This window comes from Osmerus eperlanus, chromosome 14 (assembly GCF_963692335.1).
Source record: "Osmerus eperlanus chromosome 14, fOsmEpe2.1, whole genome shotgun sequence".
NCBI lineage: Eukaryota > Metazoa > Chordata > Actinopteri > Osmeriformes > Osmeridae > Osmerus > Osmerus eperlanus.
Window position 1 is genome coordinate 8,744,848 of NC_085031.1, and position 22,995 is coordinate 8,767,842.

General features: G+C 45.7%; 3 protein-coding genes across 6 annotated transcripts; all 3 read right to left on the minus strand.

Moving 5' to 3' along the window:
- LOC134033218 (stromal interaction molecule 2-like) lies at positions 1–7,889 on the minus strand. 3 transcript variants are annotated; one of them, XM_062477288.1, is made up of 12 exons: positions 6,931–7,889; positions 6,188–6,318; positions 5,365–5,476; positions 5,111–5,222; positions 4,852–4,967; positions 4,576–4,753; positions 4,325–4,502; positions 3,488–3,649; positions 3,276–3,376; positions 2,911–3,146; positions 2,550–2,721; positions 1–2,264 (listed from the first exon to the last, which is right to left on the minus strand). In XM_062477288.1, the coding sequence occupies exons 1-12, from the start codon at positions 7,067–7,069 to the stop codon at positions 914–916; spliced, it is 2,988 nt and encodes a 995-aa protein (XP_062333272.1). In that variant the 5' UTR covers positions 7,070–7,889; the 3' UTR covers positions 1–913. The 3 variants fall into 3 exon arrangements, with proteins under 3 accessions (XP_062333272.1, XP_062333271.1, XP_062333273.1); XM_062477287.1 differs by having other exon boundaries at positions 2,535–2,721; XM_062477289.1 differs by lacking the exon at positions 2,550–2,721 and having other exon boundaries at positions 2,080–2,264; positions 6,931–7,880.
- Positions 7,890–8,548: 659 nt separating this feature from the next.
- On the minus strand, positions 8,549–14,784 carry rbpja (recombination signal binding protein for immunoglobulin kappa J region a). The gene is made up of 11 exons (XM_062477346.1): positions 14,576–14,784; positions 13,898–13,936; positions 13,581–13,676; positions 13,278–13,443; positions 12,833–13,007; positions 12,457–12,594; positions 12,100–12,212; positions 11,855–11,995; positions 11,632–11,787; positions 11,457–11,560; positions 8,549–11,346 (listed from the first exon to the last, which is right to left on the minus strand). Exons 1-11 carry the CDS (start codon positions 14,593–14,595, stop codon positions 10,995–10,997), a joined length of 1,500 nt encoding a protein of 499 aa, XP_062333330.1. The 5' UTR covers positions 14,596–14,784; the 3' UTR covers positions 8,549–10,994.
- Positions 14,785–15,196: 412 nt separating this feature from the next.
- Positions 15,197–22,718, minus strand: hgsnat (heparan-alpha-glucosaminide N-acetyltransferase). Of its 2 annotated transcripts, none has more exons than XM_062477325.1 (18): positions 22,405–22,718; positions 21,255–21,370; positions 20,867–21,003; positions 20,174–20,292; positions 19,842–19,911; positions 19,591–19,660; positions 19,212–19,315; positions 18,861–18,937; positions 18,745–18,775; positions 18,456–18,616; positions 18,205–18,320; positions 17,950–18,071; positions 17,591–17,717; positions 17,360–17,446; positions 17,104–17,181; positions 16,789–16,859; positions 16,555–16,667; positions 15,197–16,410 (listed from the first exon to the last, which is right to left on the minus strand). In XM_062477325.1, exons 1-18 carry the CDS (start codon positions 22,583–22,585, stop codon positions 16,229–16,231), a joined length of 1,962 nt encoding a protein of 653 aa, XP_062333309.1. In that variant the 5' UTR covers positions 22,586–22,718; the 3' UTR covers positions 15,197–16,228. The 2 variants fall into 2 exon arrangements, with proteins under 2 accessions (XP_062333309.1, XP_062333310.1); XM_062477326.1 differs by lacking the exon at positions 22,405–22,718 and adding an exon at positions 21,725–22,047.
- Positions 22,719–22,995: the final 277 nt, after the last annotated feature.

A 22,995-nucleotide genomic window follows, 5' to 3' on the forward strand; every position in this document is an offset into this window, starting at 1 on the left:
TAAATCTATCAACATTTATTTCAATATGAATCCAACAATAGGTCAACAAGTCACAATACATGATTAACTGACTCCCATTTCAATAAATAAAACAGTGCATTTCCTTTTCCTTCCAGGACTTTCGAGAGAAACCAGTTTGTCAGAATACTCAACAAAAAATGTCACTATATATCAGAACAAGTACATTTAAAAAAGATTATCAAATAATTTATCAATTCAATGTCAATCAGATGTTACCGATGTTGTCCCTTAACAATTAAACAACAAAAAACAACAGCAATGACTTTCCATCAAAATAAACAAATAGTTCCAAAGAAAATGTTAATTAATTAATGTTAATACTAATTAAGTTAATCTTTTTTGCATCCATTCAAATGACATTTTTTTAAGAATCTCCTTTTGGTAAAGATTGGTGCAGCTTTTAATAACACTCATTATACATATCAGAAACAATTCAAATTGTGTGAAACCCCAAATACTTAAAACTTCACTTCCAAACTCTGCTGTTTGCATTACACAGAAAAACCGAAACAAATTTGAACAGGAGAATGTTCAGTCTACTTAATGTAAACAAAGTGTAGCAAAACACAAGCTGAAAAGCTCAAAATACCACCTATCATCCTTCTGCTTAAGACTTCATCACAAAGACTACAATTAATCAATATTATATAAAATTGTATTATATCAAAAAATTATTGAAAAGAAACCTAAAAGCAATCAGGCAAAGAGAGAGAGTCCCAACAAACAGAGCCACAGTGTCTGGAAAAAACGTCCTGAAACCAAATGTTAAAGGGGGAAAAAAAGACTTGCGATGTTGTCATGCTTTCTAAGAGTTTTTCTTTCCTGCAAGTCTCCCTCACAAAGGAGGTTCTAACCCTCAGGACACTTCCTGTTTAAAAGAGATGGTAAAGCGTCAGAGTTTCTGAAGGCCTCCTTGTGGTGGCCGGTCAGAGGCAGAATCCTTCTTCTTCTTGAACAAATTTTTCAGTTTGGACGTCCTCTTACTCTTCTCCTTAGGCTTCTCCCCCCTCCCTGAGGGAGAGGGGTTGTGAGGGGTGGCAGCCACACCTAGTGGTGTCAGGTCTTCCTCTCCTGCTTTCAGGCTTTCGGTCAACATTGGGGCCGTGGCAATAAGCTCATCTGCGCCGGTTGGGGTTGTAGTGGTTGGCGTGGAAACGCATTTCTCCAGGATCCCATCATATACAAGCCGGCTCAAAGGTTCGAAGGGTGGTTTCCATGATGACACAGAGTTTAAGGTAAGGTCAGGCTGTGCCATCCGCCCAGACGAGGAGCCTGACTCCTGAACCACAAACTCCTCCCTTGATATCCTTCGTTTGGGCATTTCCAGGACAACGTCCACCCTGTCCCTGGAGATCTTCCCAGAAGACGTGTCTACAGAGCTGTCAATCATGTCTCTGGGAATCCTCCTCCGATTTAAGCTTGCAGGCATGTCAAGTTCATCTCTAGAGATCTTCCTAGCAGCAGAGGAGTCCATAGAGAAGTCTGGCATCTCTCTGGACAACAAACGAGAAGACGTGTCTATGAGAATTTCCATCTTGTCCCTTGGAAGCATTTTCCTTGAAAGTGACTCAGTTGAGAACTCAAGTTCCTCCCTGGAAGTCTTTCTAATCGGGATACTGATAGGGTCCACCATTTTGTCCTTGGCCATTACTCTCATGGTGGAATCTGAAGACCCATCTTTGTCCCTTATTAACTTCCTAAAACCTGTGTCCATGGACACCCCAATAGATTCTCTGGAAATCATTCTGAAGGGGCCATCGAATGAACACTCCTCCTGCTGCAACCAGCTGTCCATGGATCCCCCCATGGACTCCCTTGAGAACTTCCTGCCCCCTATTTTGGTAGAAGCTTCTCGTTCTTCTCTGAGCATCTTTCTGTTGGTGGAGTCCACAGAAACCTCAAATGCATCTCTAAAGGTCTTCTTGGAAATGATGTCTACGGAGGGCTCCCACTTGTCCTTGGGCATCCTCAGTGAGGCCGTGTCTGCTGTGGCGTCCATCTTGTCTCTCGGCATCTTTCCGACGGCGGCTCCAACCTCTTCTCTGGGGGACATGCAGATGGGAGGTTCCACTGAAGGTTCCGGTTCCTCTCTGGAGGTGTTCCTCACAGGGTCGTCATCAAACATATCTGCCTCATCACGGTAGATCTTGCGAGGGGCGGAATCAACAGCGGCACTGGGGAAAATCCTGCCAACAGGGGGCGACGTCATGAAGTCTGCATCGGTGAACATTTCCTGAGGCTCTCTATAAAAAAAGAGGGATAGAAGGCGGCCAGAGAGAAGGGAGGAGAGAGAGAGATAAAGGATCAAGAGAAACAAAGTAGTGGAAAACCAGGGTGAAAGACCGGGAAGGAGTGAAGAGAAAGAGATCAAATGTGAGAAAGAGAAAGAAGAAAAATAGAACGATGAAGGAGAAAAAGAGAAAGTTAGACATTCCATTTCAGTGTAACACAACAGTGAGTATCCAATCAAACAATACAAGCCTAAGGACTGGAGATACCAGCCAATGACGTACTGTCTCAGCTGAGACCTTATCAGTTTAGTGGCCTCCTCCTCCTCAAAGCAGGGGAGCGGGGCATGACTGGCCAGTAGTAGGTCAGGGTCGGAGGACATCATGGAGGAGGTCTGGGCAATGAGGCCAGGGCGACGAGACCGACACACAGTGGAGCTGAGGCTCCGAGGGGAGCGTTTGATTGGAGGAACTGAAGTGGGGAGGGGTCAAGTCTCTCAGTGGCAACACTTTTGTTCTCTTTATATTCATCAATTAAAGTGCATGTACAAATACTAAATTATAATATGAACATGCCTCATCACCACCACTATCATCATCATCATCATCAGCAAAACAACCATTACCATCTCCATCATCCCCACCACCACTAGTTCCCTACCAGGTATCTGAGGTTGGATGGGTGAAGAGTCTTCCGGCAGGTCCTCCACAGAGCTATGGCAGGAGTAGTTCTGCACAGGCACCCGGGACCTAACCAAGTTGGCATCGACATAGAGTGTGGCAGTGAGGCTGGCCAGGCCGGTGTTCCTTATGATGGTGAAGCCACACAGACGCTCGATGTTCTGCCAGCGGACCAGGCGTTCTCGAAGACAGGCCGTCACATCTGACAAGGAGTTCCTGAAGGGAGGACACAGCACAAGTGTGTGAGTTATGAATGGGATTCATGCACTCTAGCTCTCTCAATATGACAGAAGACTGTGTGTGTGTGTGTGCTCATCTGTGTTTGTGCTCATGTTTGTGTCTCACTTAGCCTCCATTATCTTTTGGTCCACCTGGTCCAGACAGGAGCTGTGAGCAACATGAAGAGTCCCCAGAACTGAACTCCTCTTCTTTTTGATCTTTTCTGCCTGGACGGAGACACGCATGCAAATGTATTATGAATACAGACAGGACCAGCCATATGTCCATCCACATTTGTCTCCCTCCCTCCCTCCCACCCTCCCTCCCTCCCTCCCTACCTCCTCCTTAGCAATGGCCAGCTGGAGCTCTGCTCTGTGCTTCTTGACATTGTAGTACTGGACCTCCACCTCGTGGGTGAGCTGCAGCCACAGCTGTAGGGCCTCAGGAACCGTCCAACTGGACAGCATGTCCTTCTCTGCCCTCTTCAATGCTCCCCGCACCTGGACACACACACACACACACAATCAATCAAACACACACACATTGGCGTTTTGGCACACAAAACAGGGCTTTGTAATTGGTTGAGACTCTGAATACATAGTACAATCAAAAAGATGTTGAATAGAAGAGCCGATGAACCAACTACGTATGTGGCTACCGTCATATTCAGGAATAGATGGCTGAGGAGTCCATGACCCCATAGACATAATAAAGAGTAGACGCCGCATTGACCACTACTGCCTACTGGCGCTGACGAGCCGTGGGGCCGCCATCTTGGAACGGGCACCCGCTCCACTCAGTGTAATCTGTTTGGCTGGGGCAATGAGCTGTCAGCGCATTTAATTAATCATACCTCACTGAATACCGAACTGACTTTCACACGTTTATTTTTGCTGCAAAGGTCATACAGCTATGATACAGGACATGGTTATTCTATTCACAAAACATAACCAATAGTACGGTAATGTTATATCTTACTTGTGAAAAGTAATCCCCCGAGCCCTGTTTGCGATGGTCTGCCGATTTGAGCAGGAATATGCTGCACAGTGCTGGCATCTTGTTTATTCTGCTGCTACACAACTAGGAGTATGACCTGTCCAAGATGGCGGACGCATTTCTCGCACCCAGCAGCCAATGCGGCCTCTACTCTTTATTATGTCTATGCATGAGCCTACCTGTTCTAGCTCTTCTTCTGCATATCTCAGACGGCTTAGTTCGCTGACAGCGCCCTCTCTCAGCTCATAGAGGCGGTGCGCCTCCTCTTGCGCCCCCATGATCTCATCTCTCATCTTCTCCTCCAGGGTCTGCTTCTCCTCCGCCACATTCCTCTTCTCCTCCTGGGCCCGCTCCAATCTGGGGAGGAGGCAGACCTATTAGCCTCACACACGGACACAAACACAAACACACACACACTGTGTGTACTCACTGTTCCTGCAGTTCGCTGAGGTTGAGCTCAGCACTCTGCAGACTCTCCAGGTCTCTCATCATTCTGGAGATGTGTATCTTGCTGGATTTGTTCTGGACCCGGGAAAACCAGCAGCCACCCACTCCCATCATCACTGACACCATCAGCAGCAGGTCCTTCAGCCAGTTATGGGGTGGCCCTGGAAAATGTGAGGGGGCGAGGGGAGAGGCCAGAGTACAATGTTAAATGGTGATGGAGATGTTAATGATAATGGTTTGGGTTTTTGTGTGCTCGTACGTGTAATTGGTCCAAACAGCACAACGTCCAGAGCTTTGATATTGAGTTTCTGTTTGTCTCTCTGGTCAAAGATCTTCAGCTGACCGCTCAGGAATGATGGCTCATTTGCTGCAATCCTTCACACACAGCAACAACACTCACACTGGTTGGATCATGGGACTTGAGGGTTTGGGTGTAAACAAATATTTATTACTCTGAATCTGATTGAATGCAGTTCTAACAGAATGCTTCTCAGAGGTTGATTAATGGTTGCTCTGACCTGGGGAGGGTGTTCCCGTCAACCCTGAACTCTTTGAAGTTCTTCTGGTACTGAGGCAGCTCCACAAAGTCCCTGAGCCAACTTAGAACATCGTCTTGAGTCCAGTTATGCACTGTGGAAGAGGGTGAGTGGAAAGGGAGAGGAGGGATGAAGAGAGAGCAGGAAGGGGTAGGGGAAGAAAATGGGAAGTTAGAAAGAGACTCACATACTGTAAATACTGTTTAGATACCTACAAACACACACACACACAGTACCTTCTGAGGACTTCCAGCTTCTCCACAGCTCCTCTACAGTGATGTGCTGATCCTCTCTGTGGAGGTTACTGTGTTTATTGGTCTGCTGCTGTTTCATGTCCTCTATGATGAACTGCAAAAGGAGGGAGAGAGAGAAAGGAAAAAGGAGAGAGGGAGTGAGGGAAGTGGAATGGGGGTGGGGGTCTGTGAACTTTCAAAGTCTTGGGTCAAGTGTTATGACTAGACAAGTCCCACTGCTGTCTTTGAAAATCAAATTGTGTGTTCCAAGGTTTAAATACATTAGGGTTTTAGGGGGGACAGAATAGAGTTGTAGTCCGTTTGTTCCTTGAGTTTATGAGAGTCCATTATATCAAGGTAGTCAATTAATATGACTGAAATGTATTTAAAAGAAATATGAGTGTGTGTGTGTATGCATGAGTATGTGTGTTCACTGTCTTGGAATCCATCTTTGGCTGTAACCAGAGTCTTCATGTGATGGCTATTGGAATTCAGGGCCAGTTTTCAGATGGGTGGACCCCTCCCCCCTAGTATCTATGGTAACAGCAACCTGAGCCCCGGGATACTGTAACCGTAACCACATTCTGGAACGTCCCGACATTCAGTAGTTCTTGATCCAGCACCTCTACCACTCCCACATGTACTGGAGCTACCCACTCTCCTGGTGAAAAGATACTGGCTGCACCAGACTGAGACCCACACACATGCTCACACACACACACACAAACATCGCACAAGCATGCCTGCTGCTTTCAATGAACCTGCGCGCGTTGACCGACCACAGCAGACAACAAATGATATGAGAGAAGGGGGATACCTCCCATACCTCCACACTCTCCTCCACCTCGATCCCTCCGTCCTTGTCGTCGTCCATCTCCCTGTGGATGTTCCTTAGGGCTTCCAGACTGTAGCGGTCAGACTCGCTCATACAGGGAGGAGTCACCACCACACACGGGTCTACACAGGCACAAAGCATCAGTTAGTCTTCTTGCAAATAGTTTGTCAGTCTGTCAGTAAGTCAGCCGGCCAGTCAGCCAGCCAACCAGTATTGGGAATGCTCTAGGCGAGTTCACAGTCAGTGTATAAACTAGGCGTGTAGTCAGTATACAAACTAGCCTTTTTCTTCAGTTTGCGCACCTCAGCTCCATGGCCTCACACACAGGTTCGAAAGTCATCTCCAAAGCCGATCTCGGCAATACGCACAGGTCTGGGTGTACATCTGAAGTGGGCTGTGTATTCTGAACATAAGGCTCATCTGAGATAATTCCCTTAGATTCCTTTCTGACAGATAGGCCTACAACTGTCCATCCCTAGGATTCTGTCATTTCATTTAAATACCCCCAAACGGATCTCATCACATGGAAAGTGTCTACTAGAGTCTCCCCTGCCCTCTGCTGGATCTGTAGTTTTTCTTTAGCTCTCCAGCACATATATATTCTAAACATGAAGATAAATACGACAAATTCCTGGTTGCGGTCCAACCATTTCTTTGTGTACCCAAGAGACTTCGATGAACCCTTGCCAGTGATTTGGCACTTGGCACTTTTTGTTGACGGCGAGGCGACTTACCTTCAGCGTCAAACATTGCTTCTTCATCGGGGTAGGGGAATCGGTAGTGGTTATCACTGTAAACGCTTGCAATGGTGTGCGCGCCCACAAAGAGCACTAAGCGGAGGATAAAGAGCAGAGCCTGGGATGTGGGCATCATGGCTGGGGCTTTCTAGAGCTGTTGGCCCCGAGGCTGCTGCAGAAGATCCACTAATCAGATGTACACAAACAAACTCCTCTTCAGCGAGTGCACCGCCGTGCGCAACAGTGTCATGCGATCGGTGTCTATTAACGGCACCAATGAGGCAAGATGACGCTAATGATTCAGTTGAGAAACCAAGTATTACTATTAGGAAAAGAAAATTGGTGCTATTTGTAAAACGCCAATGTTATAAACTCCTGAGCTTGTTAGGACTAATGTCTTCCAGCAAGTTGTCACGCAACCAGATAACTTCATTAGACCTATTGGCCAAAATAGTTGGCTATTCTGAAAATATTGTCCATCATATAATTACAAAAATACTTAATATGGCAATTTTTTGTGTCTGCAACCCCCAGATATGGACCAACCTAAAATAAATCTCGTGTCCATTTACTCGTTTCTACCTAAGCTCCAGTAGCATCAACATTAAACTAGTGCGCAGAAGTCCAACATCTTTCAAGAGGAACCAAGACATCCAACGGTTTTTAAGAAATGCATGTCGTCGTCTGAGTAGTGCAAACGTGCTTTGACTATTGGGTTCCCCTGCGCCTTTCTTAATTTTTCTTCATAAAGACGTCAACTTTCCGTACTTTTCCATACATCTGTCCCTGTTAACTCTTCTTCCCGTCCAGACTGCGGCGCAGTATAGCGCAGTTGCGTAAAGTTGTGACGCGTTTGCGCGGAACCAACACACTCACATACAGAGCATGAACAACAGTTGTCCCAACAGCTTGCACAAACACTTTAGAACACGATACGCGTGGTCTTCATATCCAGGTCAGATCCGCGTTAGAGACAGTTACCAACTCCAAGAATCCAACGACTTTTCCGCATGTTCGCGGATCTGAGCAGCATCGGGATGGGGTTAGTATTCTGCAGCTGTTGATAGACCTTCTCTAATAACATCTATATCAGGCCTGCTAGGTGATGCAGTCAGTTAGAAAGAGTTTTACGAGGCCACATTCCACACACACACTCATCTGCACAGCCTGTCCAGACTCTAGATTAGACAAGGATCTACCTCTCAAACAGCCAGAGAGGCTGAACACACTCTTGCTCTCTCTCTCTCTCTCTCTGTCTCTTTGTCTCTCTCGCTCTGTCTCCCTCTTTCTCTCTCTCTCTCTCTCTCTTTCTCTCTCACACACACACACACACTCATGGTAACAGAAACACAGTGTCATCTTTCGTCCCTGAGCCCCTCCGAGGAGTCTATAAATAAAGGTAGGGCTGACCTCTATTCTGAAGAACATGCACAGGTGACAGGTGTCAATCACTATGCCAGAGGGAGTGTGTGTATCTGTGTGATCTTGAAGAAGTAGGTTGCCAGTGTTTGTAACGAGTGTGTCTGTGTGTATATTTTGTGGTGTATATATTAAGTGGTTTTGCAAGCTGTTATAAGCAGATAGACTGATCACAAGAAACACACAGAGATCCATATACAGAGGGGCAAACTTCTGCTTTTTTATTACTTGACCTTTCTCTTGCGAATACTGAGACTCACCTTTAGAATGACACTCAAAAGAAAAGACATGAAAGGAGAGAAATAGAAATGAGAAAAAAATGATATACAAAACAATGTCCACTGAATTACCCATCATTGAGTTCTTACTGGAATTAAATGATTCTCTCTCTGACTCCAAACGAAAAGCTGCCAGCATAACGACAAAGTTAAAATAAGAAATATTACTTTGGCATTTTAAGAGTATAGTTCTTATTTCCTGTCCTGGTGCTTGTGAGATTCACAGTGTGAAGACTTTGTCAGTCAAACAAGAAGACAGTGAGCAGAAGAGAGATGGCATAGAGAGAGTCCCACCATGGATGGGTGAAGCTGGTGACAACCTCACCGTCATGTTGAGGTCCAGGACCACACTACCAAGCAGACACATTGCTGTTTTGGAATCTATCCGTTTAAAAACTATTCCTTTGACATGTGACATTGTACACACTGTATATGCTTTTCATACTGTGAATGCTAACAAGAACAAAAGGATCCCTCTTTTCCAAAATACAGACTGAAGACTTTGTTCATTAAGGCAGTTCAATGAAAGGGTTATTGTACGTTAACTACTCAGTACACAGCAAGAGGAAGGAGCTAGCAGAGGGAAGAGAGGCCTCTCTTTCTCGTAGGTAGTGGTTTTAAGACAACATGATTCAAAAGACCCCATAGCTTTTAGCCCAAGTGCAGCAACTTGCGCTGCACATTAGCGTTAGCTTAGCAAGACACAGGTACAGCTAATTTAGTGACTTTAGTTATTTTGACCCTCCTAATGCAAACACATCATCAGACATTAAACAAAGGCTGGGGGTGCTATAAAAGGCTAAAGGCAGACTTGGTGTTTTAAAGCTCTCTGTGAAAGAATTAGGCCCTGGTCCAAAACTGACCATTAGCCCCTTACTCCCTGCTTCAGGAGATGTTAAAAGGTTGGGTGCCAAGCAGAAAGACAGAACCCCTCATGACTTATCAGGGGCCAGGCTGGGAGTAGATCCAACCTGCCTCCACCAATCAGAACATCTTAGTGGCAAGGGGGTGTTTGAGAGGTTAGGGGAATATGTTTGGATTTGGGCATTCACTTATATAAAAGAAAGGAAAAATTGATTAGAAAATACAGGCCTTCCTTTCCGAAGGTCTCCCACATACACTGATAGTGTAGAAAACAACATCATAACCACATATACACTTTCAACAACAACAAAAATGACTGTGTTGTAAAAAAAATTATGATAGAGAGAAGCGATTGGCCAGAAACAACTAAGGCAGCTATGCAAATAAACACCACTTTGAGGTGTCTCAATAGGCTAAGGGTGTTTCTAGGGCTGTTACCATCAACTATTATGGTATTTGAGTATTGTGCTAATTAATCGACTTAAAAAAAAAACGTTCAACCCTCCACAGTGGCCGTGAATAGTCCATTGCACTGTGAAGGTCCTCTTTATAATTGTAAGATTAAAAATATTTAATTACATGTTAGTTACATGATTATGCAGTAATATTACAGCTCTTGCTTCCAGTGGTATAATTTTGTAAGGCAATATTTTCTCTTTTTGTATTATTGTTATTTTCTTATCCCAGTGAATGAACAAATATTCGACTACCAGAACAGTTGTTAGTGACAGCCCAAGCTAATAGTTTTCTTTCACCTTCACCTGACCTGAAGAAACAGGAAGTAATGGCAGCGTAGTGGAAGTGTGAGTTTGCTCTCATTCCTCACTACTCTTGTATGTCAGTAAAACTGGAAGAGACAAGGAGAGGAAACCAGTTTAGACAACTTAAGATGCACACATTACCTTCCTACCCTTCTTAAAGACAGAAATGTCTCAAACGCAAGAAGAAAACAAATAAATCAAAACTATTTGGTAACAAAAAGTGTACTTCAATTACTATAAAGTTATAATACAAAAAAAGTGAAATTGTACCTCAGCTAAAGCTTATAAAATATCATAAGAATAAAATAATAATATAATAATATTCCTTGGTCCATAGAAACTGTTACCATAATAAAGTTTTTTCCCCACACAGGTTTCCCTTGCACACAAGCAGTGCATCTTCAAGCCCTAATGTTGGAACATCCTCAATAGAAAAGGTGTGTGGTGAAAGTCGTTCACAAACGACCGTAGTATAAAAAAAGTTCCTTTTACAAAAAAGGCTTTTGTCAAAGTGAGGTGGTTGATGAACGAAACGTAAGCGAAATCCCTTAAGAGTCAAGTCCGACACGTCGCTCATTTCCAATAACGGCCACACGTGGGCACCAGAGGCACCAGAAAGATGTTTCAAAGTCTCATGTCTTTTCATCCTTCTCCTCAGCTCAAGTGCTCCTTCAAGGGTCATCAAGTACATAGTCCCATACAGGTCCATAAGCCTACGCATGCACGCACACACACTCCGTTACGAGGACACCGACATGGCCGAGGCAGACGACATGCTGCTGGTGGAGCCGCTGGTAGCGTAGCCCCCCTGTCCGTCCCCCATGCCCCCCAGCGAGGACGAGGACGAAGGGGAGGAAGACGACGTGGGCGAGGATGACGAGGTGCTGTGGGCTCGGAGGATGGCGCCGGCCGCGCTGCAGTGGGGCCGCGGCCCCGGCTCAGGGGTGTAGGTGAAGGTGAGGGCGGTGGAGTAGATGATGCCGTCGTTGCGGACCAGCGTGACGGGAACCTGGACGGGCTGGCGGACCCAGCGCCAGCCCTCCCTGAAGGCAGAGATGTCTGGGACCACACACAGCACGCTCTCCCCACACCTGGACACACGAGCCAACACACACACACACACAACAGGAAAACAACAGAGATGATTTGAGAGACACGGGACAGTCTCATCTAACGTCATTGACCAAAAACACCCACAAACCTGTACATGGTGTCGGCCTCCACATCTCCAAACCAGACTCGTAGTTCGGGGATGAAGTTGTGTCCTGTCAGCTCCAACATGGCCACATCCCCTCCTCCATTCAGCTATGGAACCAACAGACAGCATCAATGTGTGTGTGCATGTGTGTGTATGTGTGAGTGTGTGAGAGAGCTACCTGCAGACTCTCCACCACAGGGACTGGCGTGACTGGGTTGGGCACAGGGCCCATGCCTTCGTAGAAGGTGTACTCTGCCTTGTCCGTGCTGATGATGGTCCAGGAAGCACCATCGTTGATCATCTCCTTATTGGTCTCTTTGGGGCAGGGTGTGGCCTGGAAGAGGAGGAGGAGTGATGTGCGTGTCCATATCAAAATGACTCACGTATGTGTGTGTGCATACCTGGAACTGGATGATCCTCTCCTGGGAGAGGCAGAGGTACATCCTCTCCGTGTCCTTCAGGTAGAAGGCACACTTGTGGAGCTGGGAAACTGGGTCGTCTGCATCCATCAGAGCGGTCTGCTTGTCCACTTTACGGATCACCTGAACCCCCACACACGCGGTCACTCAAGTTATTTGACCTTACAGAAACATGAGAGTAGGCTTTAGCTTTGTCTGCCTTCACACAGACACAGAAGCTTTCTCACCAGTCTGGGCAGGGCCATGCCAGTCACAGAGCACACCAGTTTGACTGTCTGGCCATAGTGGATGTAGCCGTCCCTCACCGCAAACTCCTCCCCCTCAGACTCCTCATCATCCACTGGAAGGAGGGAGAGAGAGATAGAGAGTGAGAGAGGGCAGGGAGAGAAAGAAATAAGGGAGAGAGAGAAAGGAAAAAACAATTGTGGCAAAGAGATAATATAACATGGCAGATGTTTTTCTGGTTCAACATTCATCCATATGCACAACTTTGATGAACATGAAACTCAGGAGGTGGATGCAGAAGTGTTAGGGCTAGTTGAGTGTCATTCCCAGAGTGAAAGGGTTTGTGAAGTGCAACTCACAGAGGTGGATGTGGAAGGCTCCCCACTGCTGAGAGCTGGCGTGGAAGTTGCCTCCTTCTACGTGGAGGTAGCGCGTGCTGACCGTCTGAGAACGCAAGCGGTTAAACAATGCCACCTTGGTCCCCGACGCTATACACACTACAGAGTGAGGGAGAGGGCCAAGAGAAAAACAGAGAGGGGGGGGAGAGAGAGAAATGCGTCCAAATGAGAAACTAAATCATTGCACTGTTTCCCTTGATCTAGGTATAAAGGAAACAACTGCAGACAGCAGAATAACCACAATACTGCTCCATCCTGCTAACACACACAAACACCATCCCTAAGACGGCCATTGTACATGTTCTTTTCAACATGGATTGTGTGTGTTGACACTCACGGTCAGCATTCTTCAGAGATTGTTTCTTCTTGGAAGGTTTGGAGATGACCTTGATTCTCTTGCTCAGGAACATTCCGATGTTGCTGCTGTTGCCGTACAGCATCCTGACTGACAGCATGAAGTGCTTTCTCTTGTCTGAGTCACTGATGTACAGGGTCTTGGCTGTGCAGAAATTCTGTTGGCGAGAGAGAAAGAGTGTCGGTGTTGCGTCACGGTGTGTGCTTGTGTGTACAAATCTAACAGAAAGATGACGACAGAAAGTGCGAGTGAGGATGACCATCAGGTGCATTTATGTGTGAATACAACACTACTAGGTGTGTGATTGTAGCTAAGAATACATTCTATTGAATGACAGAAAGGAGACAGACACTGTCTGAAGCCCTTGATAATTCAGATTTCTTCGAGTATATATGCATCCGTGTGCCTGTGTGTGCGCGCGTGCTACCTTCCCCTCCAGATTGAGCTGCTGCATTTCTTGTTCGCTGTTGCCGATGCCGATAAATGCGCAGGGCTGGGCCTCCTGGTCGGAGCAGCCATCTTTCTCCATCTCCTCCCTCTTCTTCTTCCAGCCGCAACCCATCAAATACACACACGGAGGCGGGCAGAAAAACCTGTGTGTGTATGTGGGGTGGGTCACATGAAGCACACATGAAGAAACTGGCTTGAACACAGCATGCCTACACATGCTTTTTACTACGTAGGGTTTTTTCTCACGCCCCCTGACGCACAACACATGTAAGCTACACACCTTTTCTCATTGCCATAAGACTTCTGAGCGACTTTTGCGTGCAGTATGAGTACAGTTTGGTCACCTCTCTCCTTTAGATAGTTCCTCATAGCCTCTCTGTGGGGAAACCATAAACCACGTTTCCAACAATCATCTGACCAACTAGACGTTGAACTACTATATTGCTACTATGTTGCTAGTTATACAATGGCCTCAGTTGTGTCACCATTCTTCTCATAACATTCAAGAATTTCCAAAACACTAAAAAAACTAAAAAAAACAATTATTGTAGTATTGTTCTTTCTTTTGACTAGGAAATTATTGTTTGGAGGTGTTACCTTGTCAGACGTTGTGGTTGAGGTCGCTCGCCAAACTTCCTGCAGAGGAAGTAAACAAAACAAAAACCTTCCTGTATTGAATATGCCACCACTTACTTTCAACACACAGGTTTCTTCTTATAAAGCATCATAGCCTACTGCAGCTCTACTGTCATTATTTCCCCTTAAATGAACAATAATCAGTTATGTAAGAAAATATATTCTATAGTAAAAGAAGCATACTAGAGTAGTTTCTGCAGCAGGTGGTAATAGAGAGAAGTGGCACATAATTAAAGTACGTGTCTATAAGCTTTGTTTCTTTTCCCAGGACAAGCACGATAACATTTACGACACTTTGTTCCACAACAAATCTCGGGCGGATAATTCCCAAGCCAATAATTATAATTATCTAATATAACAAAGAGATACAGTTACATATATTATTTGAGTCATGTAAAATTATTAGGTAACCTAACTGAGTAATATTATGGAGAAGGGTTGAGATTCGTTGCCGAACTAGTGGCCCAACATTAATACAAAAGTAGCAATATGTGTGGGACCAATTTGGAAAGCGTCCGTAACAACATCAACTCAAATCTTACTGTATAAATACTACAAAGTGGTAACGATCTGCTCAAGCATTTAAACTAAACTTTTTTACTCTTCTTCCTTCATTTTGCTTAGAATTTTAACACTTACCCCGTCACAACGGGCGCCATCTTCCACAGTCTCCAAAAAAGTCCAACAATCGCGAGATCCCACCCTCAACCCCCTACAAAAAGCCAACGGGACAACGGAACTAGACTGAAGGAATAGGCAGAGAGAAAGAGGGGGAGGTGTGACGGGGGAAAAGGGGTGAGAACAGAGGGGAGCGACTGACGGAGGGCAGACGCCACAACAACAGGCGTGGGAAAGTTCAAACGTCGCGCGAGAACAGAAAAACTCTCACAATAGACGATAATGGAGTGGGACCCAGCGTATCGCGAGATAAGGTGATACCCTTATAACCTGGTAGGACTTTTTCACAAGGTTCGAAACTGTAACTCGATTCCCAAAACTTTGTTGAGCTGAAAACTACAGCTCGATGAGAGGCGCTTGAGTCTAACCGACAGTCAACCAAGAGCGAAAATTGCAGTTTTAGAGTATGCTGTTGCTTCCTCAGGTTTCTACACAATTGTAAAAATAAAAGTTTGTATTGGCTGCTATAGGCCTACTTATAACTGGTTCTCATTAAAAAGCGTTGTTTGGTCATAACACCAAAGCAGCACATTTTTAGATTGATTTGAGGTGGCGCTCCTAGTGAAGTAATGACAACACACAATCAGCAAAGTAAGTTTATTAAAATATAAGATTACATTTATATTACATTCATATAAAAAAAGCATAATGACATTTTTTGAAAAAGTTCAATTTCATGTTATATTATAACCATTGATACAATTTTGTTCACACTTACAATAAATGACACTGAAGAGTTTTAGGGACAGGTCAGTTTTTACTCAACATAGGTCAGGTTATCATTTTGTACTGATGTACTGATTTTGTGCAAATGTATTAAAGTTGTATTATTATCTCTAGTGTTATGGCACATTGCTTGCTGTTAATTTAAAGTTGTAATTTGAAGTGTAATCATACAGTTACTTGGATACATTCTTCAGGACAAGTGCAATATATTTTTTTGATGTTTTGTGAGTCCTTTAATTGGGACATAATATACAGGCATGTATGACAGGTTTTTGGCACAGAAATCCCCGACTGAGGTACATGATTCATACAGACTTAAATGTGCGCACGCACACACTTGTATTACCCACTCCAAGGTGATTAGCAACAGACCATCATTGAATGATTATTTTACATAGTATCTGAAACCTATAATCTGGATTGAAACACATGGTACACCAGTCTTTATAAAGATTGAGACAAAAACCAAACATGCCCCTCCCTGAAACTCTTCTCCAGGTCCCAACCAGGACCCCAGACCAGTGGTTCCTTAGTGAAAATGTCTTCATTTTGAAGGGCTGGACTGTCTTGTTATCCTAACACAGACCCCAGACCAGTTGTTCCTGAGTGATAATGCCTTCAATGTCAGGGGCCAGTTCACCCATTGCCATAAACTGGACTTTTGAGAGCACACGGCTGTGGGTTGACACTCATCGCCTTACAGTGTGAGGAATGGGCAAGATGGTCAGGGTCCTTGTGTTTGGCATTTCAAAGAAGAATGAGGCACTGTCATACATGACCTCAATATAACATGATCCAAGTTGTCCATCTTATAAGGTTTTACTAGGTTGCGTCTCTCCTAACCCACCTTTACTCGACGAGTCATCCCTCCCTGTTTCCACAATGCACCTAGATCTTCCAGAAGATCTTCTTCCTGTACAGCAGGAAGGAGATAAGGACCCAAAGAGAAGTGGCCAGCAGGTTCTGGGTCAGATGTTCAGCATGTGATTGGCTGTTGGCCATCTTCCAGCGGAAGGGGAAGTAATCCTCAAAGACCTCGTGACCCACGTACACCAGGATCGAGTTCATACCTGCAGCAGGGGTCAGAGGTCAAATATGTAGCCAAATCGAGCAGGTATAAGGACGGTTTAGAGCAGGTAGTTGAGCAGGTATAAGGACGGTTTAGAGCAGGTGGTTGAGCAGGTATAAGGCCAGTTTAGAGCAGGTATGTGTACCTGGGTAGTAGAAAGGAGCTCCAGACCACCAGTGCTTCACATCTACAGTGTAGTACACCAGAACCAGGACCACGTAAGCAAAACACGCCAGCGTGGTCACATACGACAGGGACCTGACAACACACACACACACAATCATTAAACCGCTTTTAAGTTGCATCTTACGTAGCTCAGGCAAAATAATGAAAATAGCTCTGCATTAGTGTCTAGACTTTATTGGAGGGAGTTGCTCACCACAGGTTCTTATTGACTGGGATGAAGCCTTGGTCTCGCGAACACTTGGTCAGTGTGGCCGAAACAACTCCCTGTGTGAAGCACAGCGAACATTCAGACGCCTCACAGTCACAATTCCCTGCGGTGGGAATCAAACTCACAACCCCAGGAAGCTGGGCCACTAGGAACATTCTGGTCTCATATGTGGACACCCATTCAAAGACCGTATTTTGTATCACTTCTCTTTGAAAAAGATCAGCGGTGTAAACCCCCAGACAGACACACCGTAAGGAAGGAGTCTCTATATGACTATTTCCTGTGGCATGATCGGCTCACCAATATGAGACCCCAAATGAGAAACCTGCTGATGATGCTGTAGTGAAGATCCTTGTAGTGGAGGAGTATCTTTCCTGCCTGAAAACCACATACAAACAATTAAGCCAAGAAGTGTCAACATTGATCAACATTTTCCCCCTCCACTCCCTCTCTGCAGCTGTGCCAGGCAGAAACGGTCCACACTATGTGTGCAATTACACAGAATGCACGTGCATGTGAAAGAGAGGGGGGGGGGGGGTTAAGAGACACTACAGACCTGCAGGCCTAGGAACGCCATCAGTACAGAGTTTATGCTGCCCAGCACTCCCTCTGGGTCAAAGGGCATGTGAGTGAAGTAGATCACCTGACAAATCAACACACACAGCAAGCTGGATAAAACAAGCACATAACTCCACCACCACCACCACGCTCTTTGTAACAAACTCTTCTGTCCCATTCGGCTCTATGTGTCTGTGGTTGTGTGGTCGTTTGTTGCGTGGTCACTCACGCGAGAGGATGGGGTCTGGTAGATGTGTCGGTCCCCCAGGAGCCAGCGGTCAATGTAGCCCGTGGCCCCGCCGGTGCAGTTTGGATAGAGGCCCATGTCACCGATGCCTCCGGGACCCAGATATCCGCTGGGGTGGCAAAAGTTTCAAATAATGTACTTTTGCTCTTATGGAAATAACTTGGTACTTTTATTCACCAAACTGGCATTCAACTGATCACAATGAAGATAACAATTTAAATTTGTACATTATTTCAACCTTTTGCCCCCCAGTGTACATACACACAGAATCAAAACCGGGAGGTTACACCCATTCAGTTACACACACACACACACACACACACACACACACACACACTCACTTTGGACAGTCTGGCACAGGGAGCAGAAAGGTGAGACACAACCAGAGCGTTTCCAAGGCGACTACGACCAGCCAGGCCGGCCAGTAGAGAAGAAACTCCCTGACAGGGAACCACCAGGCATCCTGGGAAGGGGGTTATAATCATCATAATCCTGGAAAACTCAGATGTTGTCATTTGAGTCATTAAGTAGTCTGTTAAGATGACTAGGGTATGAAGTGAATCAAAGATATTATGGAGCTTCTGTGTTGTTCTGACCATAGGGAGGTTGTCCAGGCGTGTCCGGGCCACACACAGGTCCAGACATGCCACCACCATGTAAGAGAAAGCCAGTCGCTGCAGTACTCCAGGGATACGCAGGGTGTCCCATGACACTGCGCACACACACACACACACAGTGAACAGTTAAAGCATGTCTCTGTGAGTCTCTATGAGTGTGTTTGTGATTTGTGTGTGTGTGTGTGTGTGTGTGTGTGTGTGTGTGTGTGCACGTACGTGTCAGTACTCACAGGGGCCCAGGCAGTAGTTGGGGTTGATGATGAAGATGCCTATGAGGAAGAGCTGCATGCTCCTCCATGCGGTCTTCCACAGGAGAGAGCAGCGCGTGGAGCCCCCTCGCAGCATGGAGTGAATGGACAGGGCTATGGACGTGCCCATGATGAACACAAACCTGGAAGGAGAGATGGACGGACGGAGGAAGGGAGGGAGTTTGAAAAAGAGCAAATCAAAATAGGAAATCCGATCAGTGTCCCTGTTGCTGAGCAACCATACAAATATTCAATAAACATGGCGCATTACCATGGAAATACCAGGTCAGCAATGGTCAGCCCTGAGAAGACAAGACAAGGACTGTTACAGCTGATGGCCAGAGAGAGAGGACGGAGGAGAGGGAGGCAGAGGGGCAGGAGACTCACCATTCCAGCTCTTGTGCCTGAAGAACCAGTACCTGCCTCCACCGTAGTTCACAAACACCATGACCACCAAGGACAACCTGAGGAGACGTGGACCACATGTACATGGAGTCACACACACACACACACTCGGAGGACGAGAGGAGGGAGGGATGGAGGTGGGAGTTGTACAGATGGGGAGGTAACTGTATGAGAGAGCCATGGAGGTATAAGGATGAGGAAGCCAGGAAGGAAGCACAGAGGATGGGACGAGAGATGATGGAGATGTGCAAGGAATTGTCCAAGTGGAGATTGAGGGATGTGGGCGTAGTGGTCTGGAGATGTGTGTGTGTGGGGGGGGGGGGCGGGGCATACCCTCTGAAGGTGTCAAGAGACCGTAGCCTCTTGGTGGGGGCTGGCTGGGTGGGAAGGATGGTGTCTGTGGCTGTCTCTACTGTCCTGCCTGGAGTTCCAAGTTCCTGGAGAGGGGGATGTGTAGGGAGAGGGGGATAAAGAGCAAAGAAGTGACACACATTTACAACAACAAAAAAGGACTGATGGGGACCACGGGAGAGCAGGACAGAGAAGGAGAAGAGGAAATGGGCTCTAAGGATACTGAAAAGTAGAGAACGACAGAAAACATGAGAAGAAGAACTCTGTGTTTGGAATATGGAGTCAACGTTTTTTTACACTCCAACATCCTTCCACAGTCACTGAGCCCGGTCTGGGATTCTCCTTTTATGATGATACTCACAGAGTTGATGAGCCTCTCCGTTTCCATGGAGTTGCCCAACCGCAGCATTACATTCCTCACCGCATCCAGCCTGCACCAGACATGACCAGTCGATTAGGAGAAAGCCTACCAATGATGGAAGGAGTCTTGCACTCAAAATAACGTTGTGACGAGCTTAGGAATCACACACCAACACATGCACCGACAGACACACAGCATCACCATGAGGCAAGTTATTTAACTGTGTGACATTGGTTAAGGGACAACTGTACCGTGTGATAGAGCCTGCTATGGCCCAGACTATGGCCAGCCCAGTGAAGAGGAGGGAGGCTATCAGGATGGCTGGGAGGAGGACAGGAGAATCACAACATTAACATGTACCTATGTGAAGGCATGCTTGTGTTTGACTGTCCAAATGTGTACCGTGTGATGTGTATGTATGTATGTATGTGTGAGGGAAGGGGGGGGGGGGAGAGAGAGAGAAGGCACGAGAGAAAGAAGGCGCGAGAGAGAGAGAGAAGGCGCGAGCGAGAAAGAGAGAGACAGATTCATGCAGGTAAGCTGTTAATGGTGTGCGTGCACTGTGTGTGTACATTCCACTCACGTATGTAGCTGTTGACTGGCTCTTTGTCGGTGATCAAGGAGCAGTTGACCACAGAGGAGTCGTTGAGGTTCTTCACCCATAGAAAGTAGTTTCCTTGTTCCCCAAAGTGAAACTGAACCCTGACACACGAGGTCGACACTCGTTAAACAACACACTCAAGGACACACGGTAAACATACTTGTGCGTGTACAATTGAGTCTGGTGTGTTTGTGTGTGCATGTGAGTGTGTGTAGGAGGATATGTGGTGTGATTAGGTCTGGTGTGTGTGGGCCATTGCATGTACAAGTGTGCGTGAGGTTCTGTGCATTGTGTATACGTGAGAGCGTGTCTGTATGGGGCAGTGTTTCCCCTACCATTATATTAGGGGTGCGCCCCCCCCCCCCCCCCCAAGGTTTTTTATATATATATATATATATATATATATAAAAAAAAAATTTAAATAGCGCCCAATCAGAATTTTTTTTATTTAAGGTTACCTTTCAGATAAAACAGGTCTATAGCTTGCTCTTTTATTAAAGAAACTAAATGGCCTTATGTTATTTATCTTATGTACACGACGGCATGACGGCACGTCATTTCTGTCTCTACATGGTGTCGTCGGCCCCCCCTCCCCCTGTAAACCTAGGGGAAACACTGGGGGGGGGGGGGGGGGGGGGAGAGAGTGTGTGTGTGTGTGTGTGTGTTGGGGCCCACCTGCAGAGCTCCAAATTAACAGGAGTGCTGTTGAGCTGCAGGGTGATGCCATGCTGCGTGCCCACAGTAAAGTCCACCGAGCTGGGCATGCCAGGACCCAGCCCAGCCGGAACCACACCCAGGGGCTGGAGCAAACACTAACACACACACAAAGAGGGTCAGTCATTCATTCACTGGTAGTAATTTCACCATACGTGGTACATCTCTCTCTATATTAGAGGTTTTGTACTAATTTCTATATTTCTATACTGACAATCATCTGTACAAGTACTATGCTCTCTGAGTACTGTGACTAATGCGTACTGTGAGTAAAGTATACTGAGTACTAAGCATTGTGTACTGTCACTCAGTACTATGAGTACTCTGTTAACTTTGTTGACTGTGTTACCTGGTAGCAGTGGTCGGATAGCCATGAGACCACCATTTCACTATCCAGCTCATTGTTGATGGTCAGAGAAGCCTCATCCATCTTGTGCACGGTGAACTTCCGCCGATGATGGTGGGCTGGGGAATGAGAAAATTAGTTTCCACACAAGGGCCTTGTATTTTGTGGGGAGATTTAGTTAAACCACAGATAAAAAAGACACAAAGTCAAGAGGTATAAATACGTCTACACATCACGTAACGTTACACAGCTAGAGAAAGATAGTACACACAATCCACATGAAACTGGTCACGCACCACGCGATTAACTAGCTATACCAGTTTGACCTAAAGCCTTCAGACAAAGTCAGACAGCAATGCATTATGTTCACCCTCTACTTGTCGCAATGTTAGGATAAAAGTTTTACAAATACAACATTAGCTACCCAACTAAGAACTGTTTTTCTTGTTTAAGTGCCTTAAATATGAGCATACCTTGAGGTGGACGGCAACCAAGCTAGTGTCTTAGGGGTGGCCAATTTAAGGATGCATGAGTTAGACAAGCTGTATGAGGCAGACTTCTTTCAAAGCAGCTAGCTGGTAAGCCTATCTATCTAGCCATCTAGCTAGTTGAGACTGGCATGTGAGCACTGAGCAGTGACAAGACCGTGTATTGGAGGGGGCTGGGGTTTGCGTTTACGGCTTCCACCCAGATGTCACATGCTTTATTAATCCGCTTCTGTGGCGAGGAAAAAATCAGTTTGGTGGGAAGTTTAAATCTCCCGGAGTGGCAACTTGAGGTTGTCACACTCACAGCGCTCGCTTGGTCCACCAAAATCGTCTCGCCGACGACATTTTAGCTAAGCTAGCTACCTTACATACTTGAAAGAGAAGACCTGTCATACTAGCCATAGCATAAGGCTAGCAGTATTATTCTAGTACATGCTAACGTTACTGACTCGGCAAATACAGCTGCATAACAGTGATTTTCATAAATTATTTAATGTACTTTCAATTCCCATCCAAAACAAGTGTACCTAGCGAATACCACCGGTTTCCATCGTATGGTATGGTGAGATGATAGCTATGGGTGTAGACAGCCACACTGCTCGCTTGAGCTAGTGCTAACTAGCTAGTTGACTAGCTACCTAAAATACTCGTTTTTTTCTACTTACAAGATAATTCGCCTGACAGGGGTGCCACGCAAACAGCAACCAGCAATGTAATCACAGTCATAAATAAAACATAATGTTGCCTTTCACTCTGACTCATTTTCACAACTTTCACACTTCCCTCCTGTCTCCGGACACCCCAACCAGCGTTTGAGAGTTTTCTCTTAATTTTTCTTTTTTCCATAACATAGACTACCGAGCTAACTTAGCTACTTCCGATTCCTCCTCGTTTTTGACATGTCCAGTAGTGGGTGAGAAAGGGGACAGAGTAAACTACAGTTATGGATTTCCAAGAATACGTTGAGGAATCGAGATGTATTGTTTTGGCGTAGATTTTTAATGTAACAAATTTGTTTTCGGATATTACATAGTTATTTGTTACTATGTATGAACATTAACTAGGCTACAAGCCTGGAAAAACGCAAGGAAAAACGCCTAGCTACTTCTTCAGTTTGTGTGAATACTGGTAGCAAGCTTACCGTGGCATTATTTTTATTGCCACCAGGTGGACTGCAGTTTCAATTCCAAGTTCTGAGCCGAGTGGCGTTCCTCTCGGAATTGGTTAATTTAGGGAGATTTTATGTCAAATGTCCC

Bases quoted from the DNA above. Each gene is read 5' to 3' on its own strand.
- LOC134033218 (XM_062477287.1), bottom strand. From the start codon at position 7,069: ATGATGCCCACATCCCAGGCTCTGCTCTTTATCCTCCGCTTAGTGCTC. The intron at 3,650-4,324 runs GTAGGCTCATGC...GTGTGTGTCCAG, and splicing joins CAGAAGAAGAGCTAGAACAG to GTGCGGGGAGCATTGAAGAG. The intron at 3,147-3,275 runs GTGAGACACAAA...TCCTCCCTTCAG, and splicing joins CAAAAGATAATGGAGGCTAA to GAACTCCTTGTCAGATGTGA.
- rbpja (XM_062477346.1), bottom strand. From the start codon at position 14,595: ATGGCGCCCGTTGTGACGGG. The intron at 13,677-13,897 runs GTAACACCTCCA...GTTTCCCCACAG, and splicing joins CAACCACAACGTCTGACAAG to AGAGGCTATGAGGAACTATC. The intron at 11,561-11,631 runs GTAGCTCTCTCA...TTGGTTCCATAG, and splicing joins CTGTGGTGGAGAGTCTGCAG to CTGAATGGAGGAGGGGATGT.
- hgsnat (XM_062477325.1), bottom strand. From the start codon at position 22,585: ATGGAAAAAAGAAAAATTAAGAGAAAACTCTCAAACGCTGGTTGGGGT. The intron at 19,912-20,173 runs GTGAGTGGAATG...TCCTCCTCCCAG, and splicing joins GCCAGTCAACAGCTACATAC to CCATCCTGATAGCCTCCCTC. The intron at 18,321-18,455 runs GTGAGTACTGAC...GTGTGTGCGCAG, and splicing joins CAACTACTGCCTGGGCCCCT to TGTCATGGGACACCCTGCGT.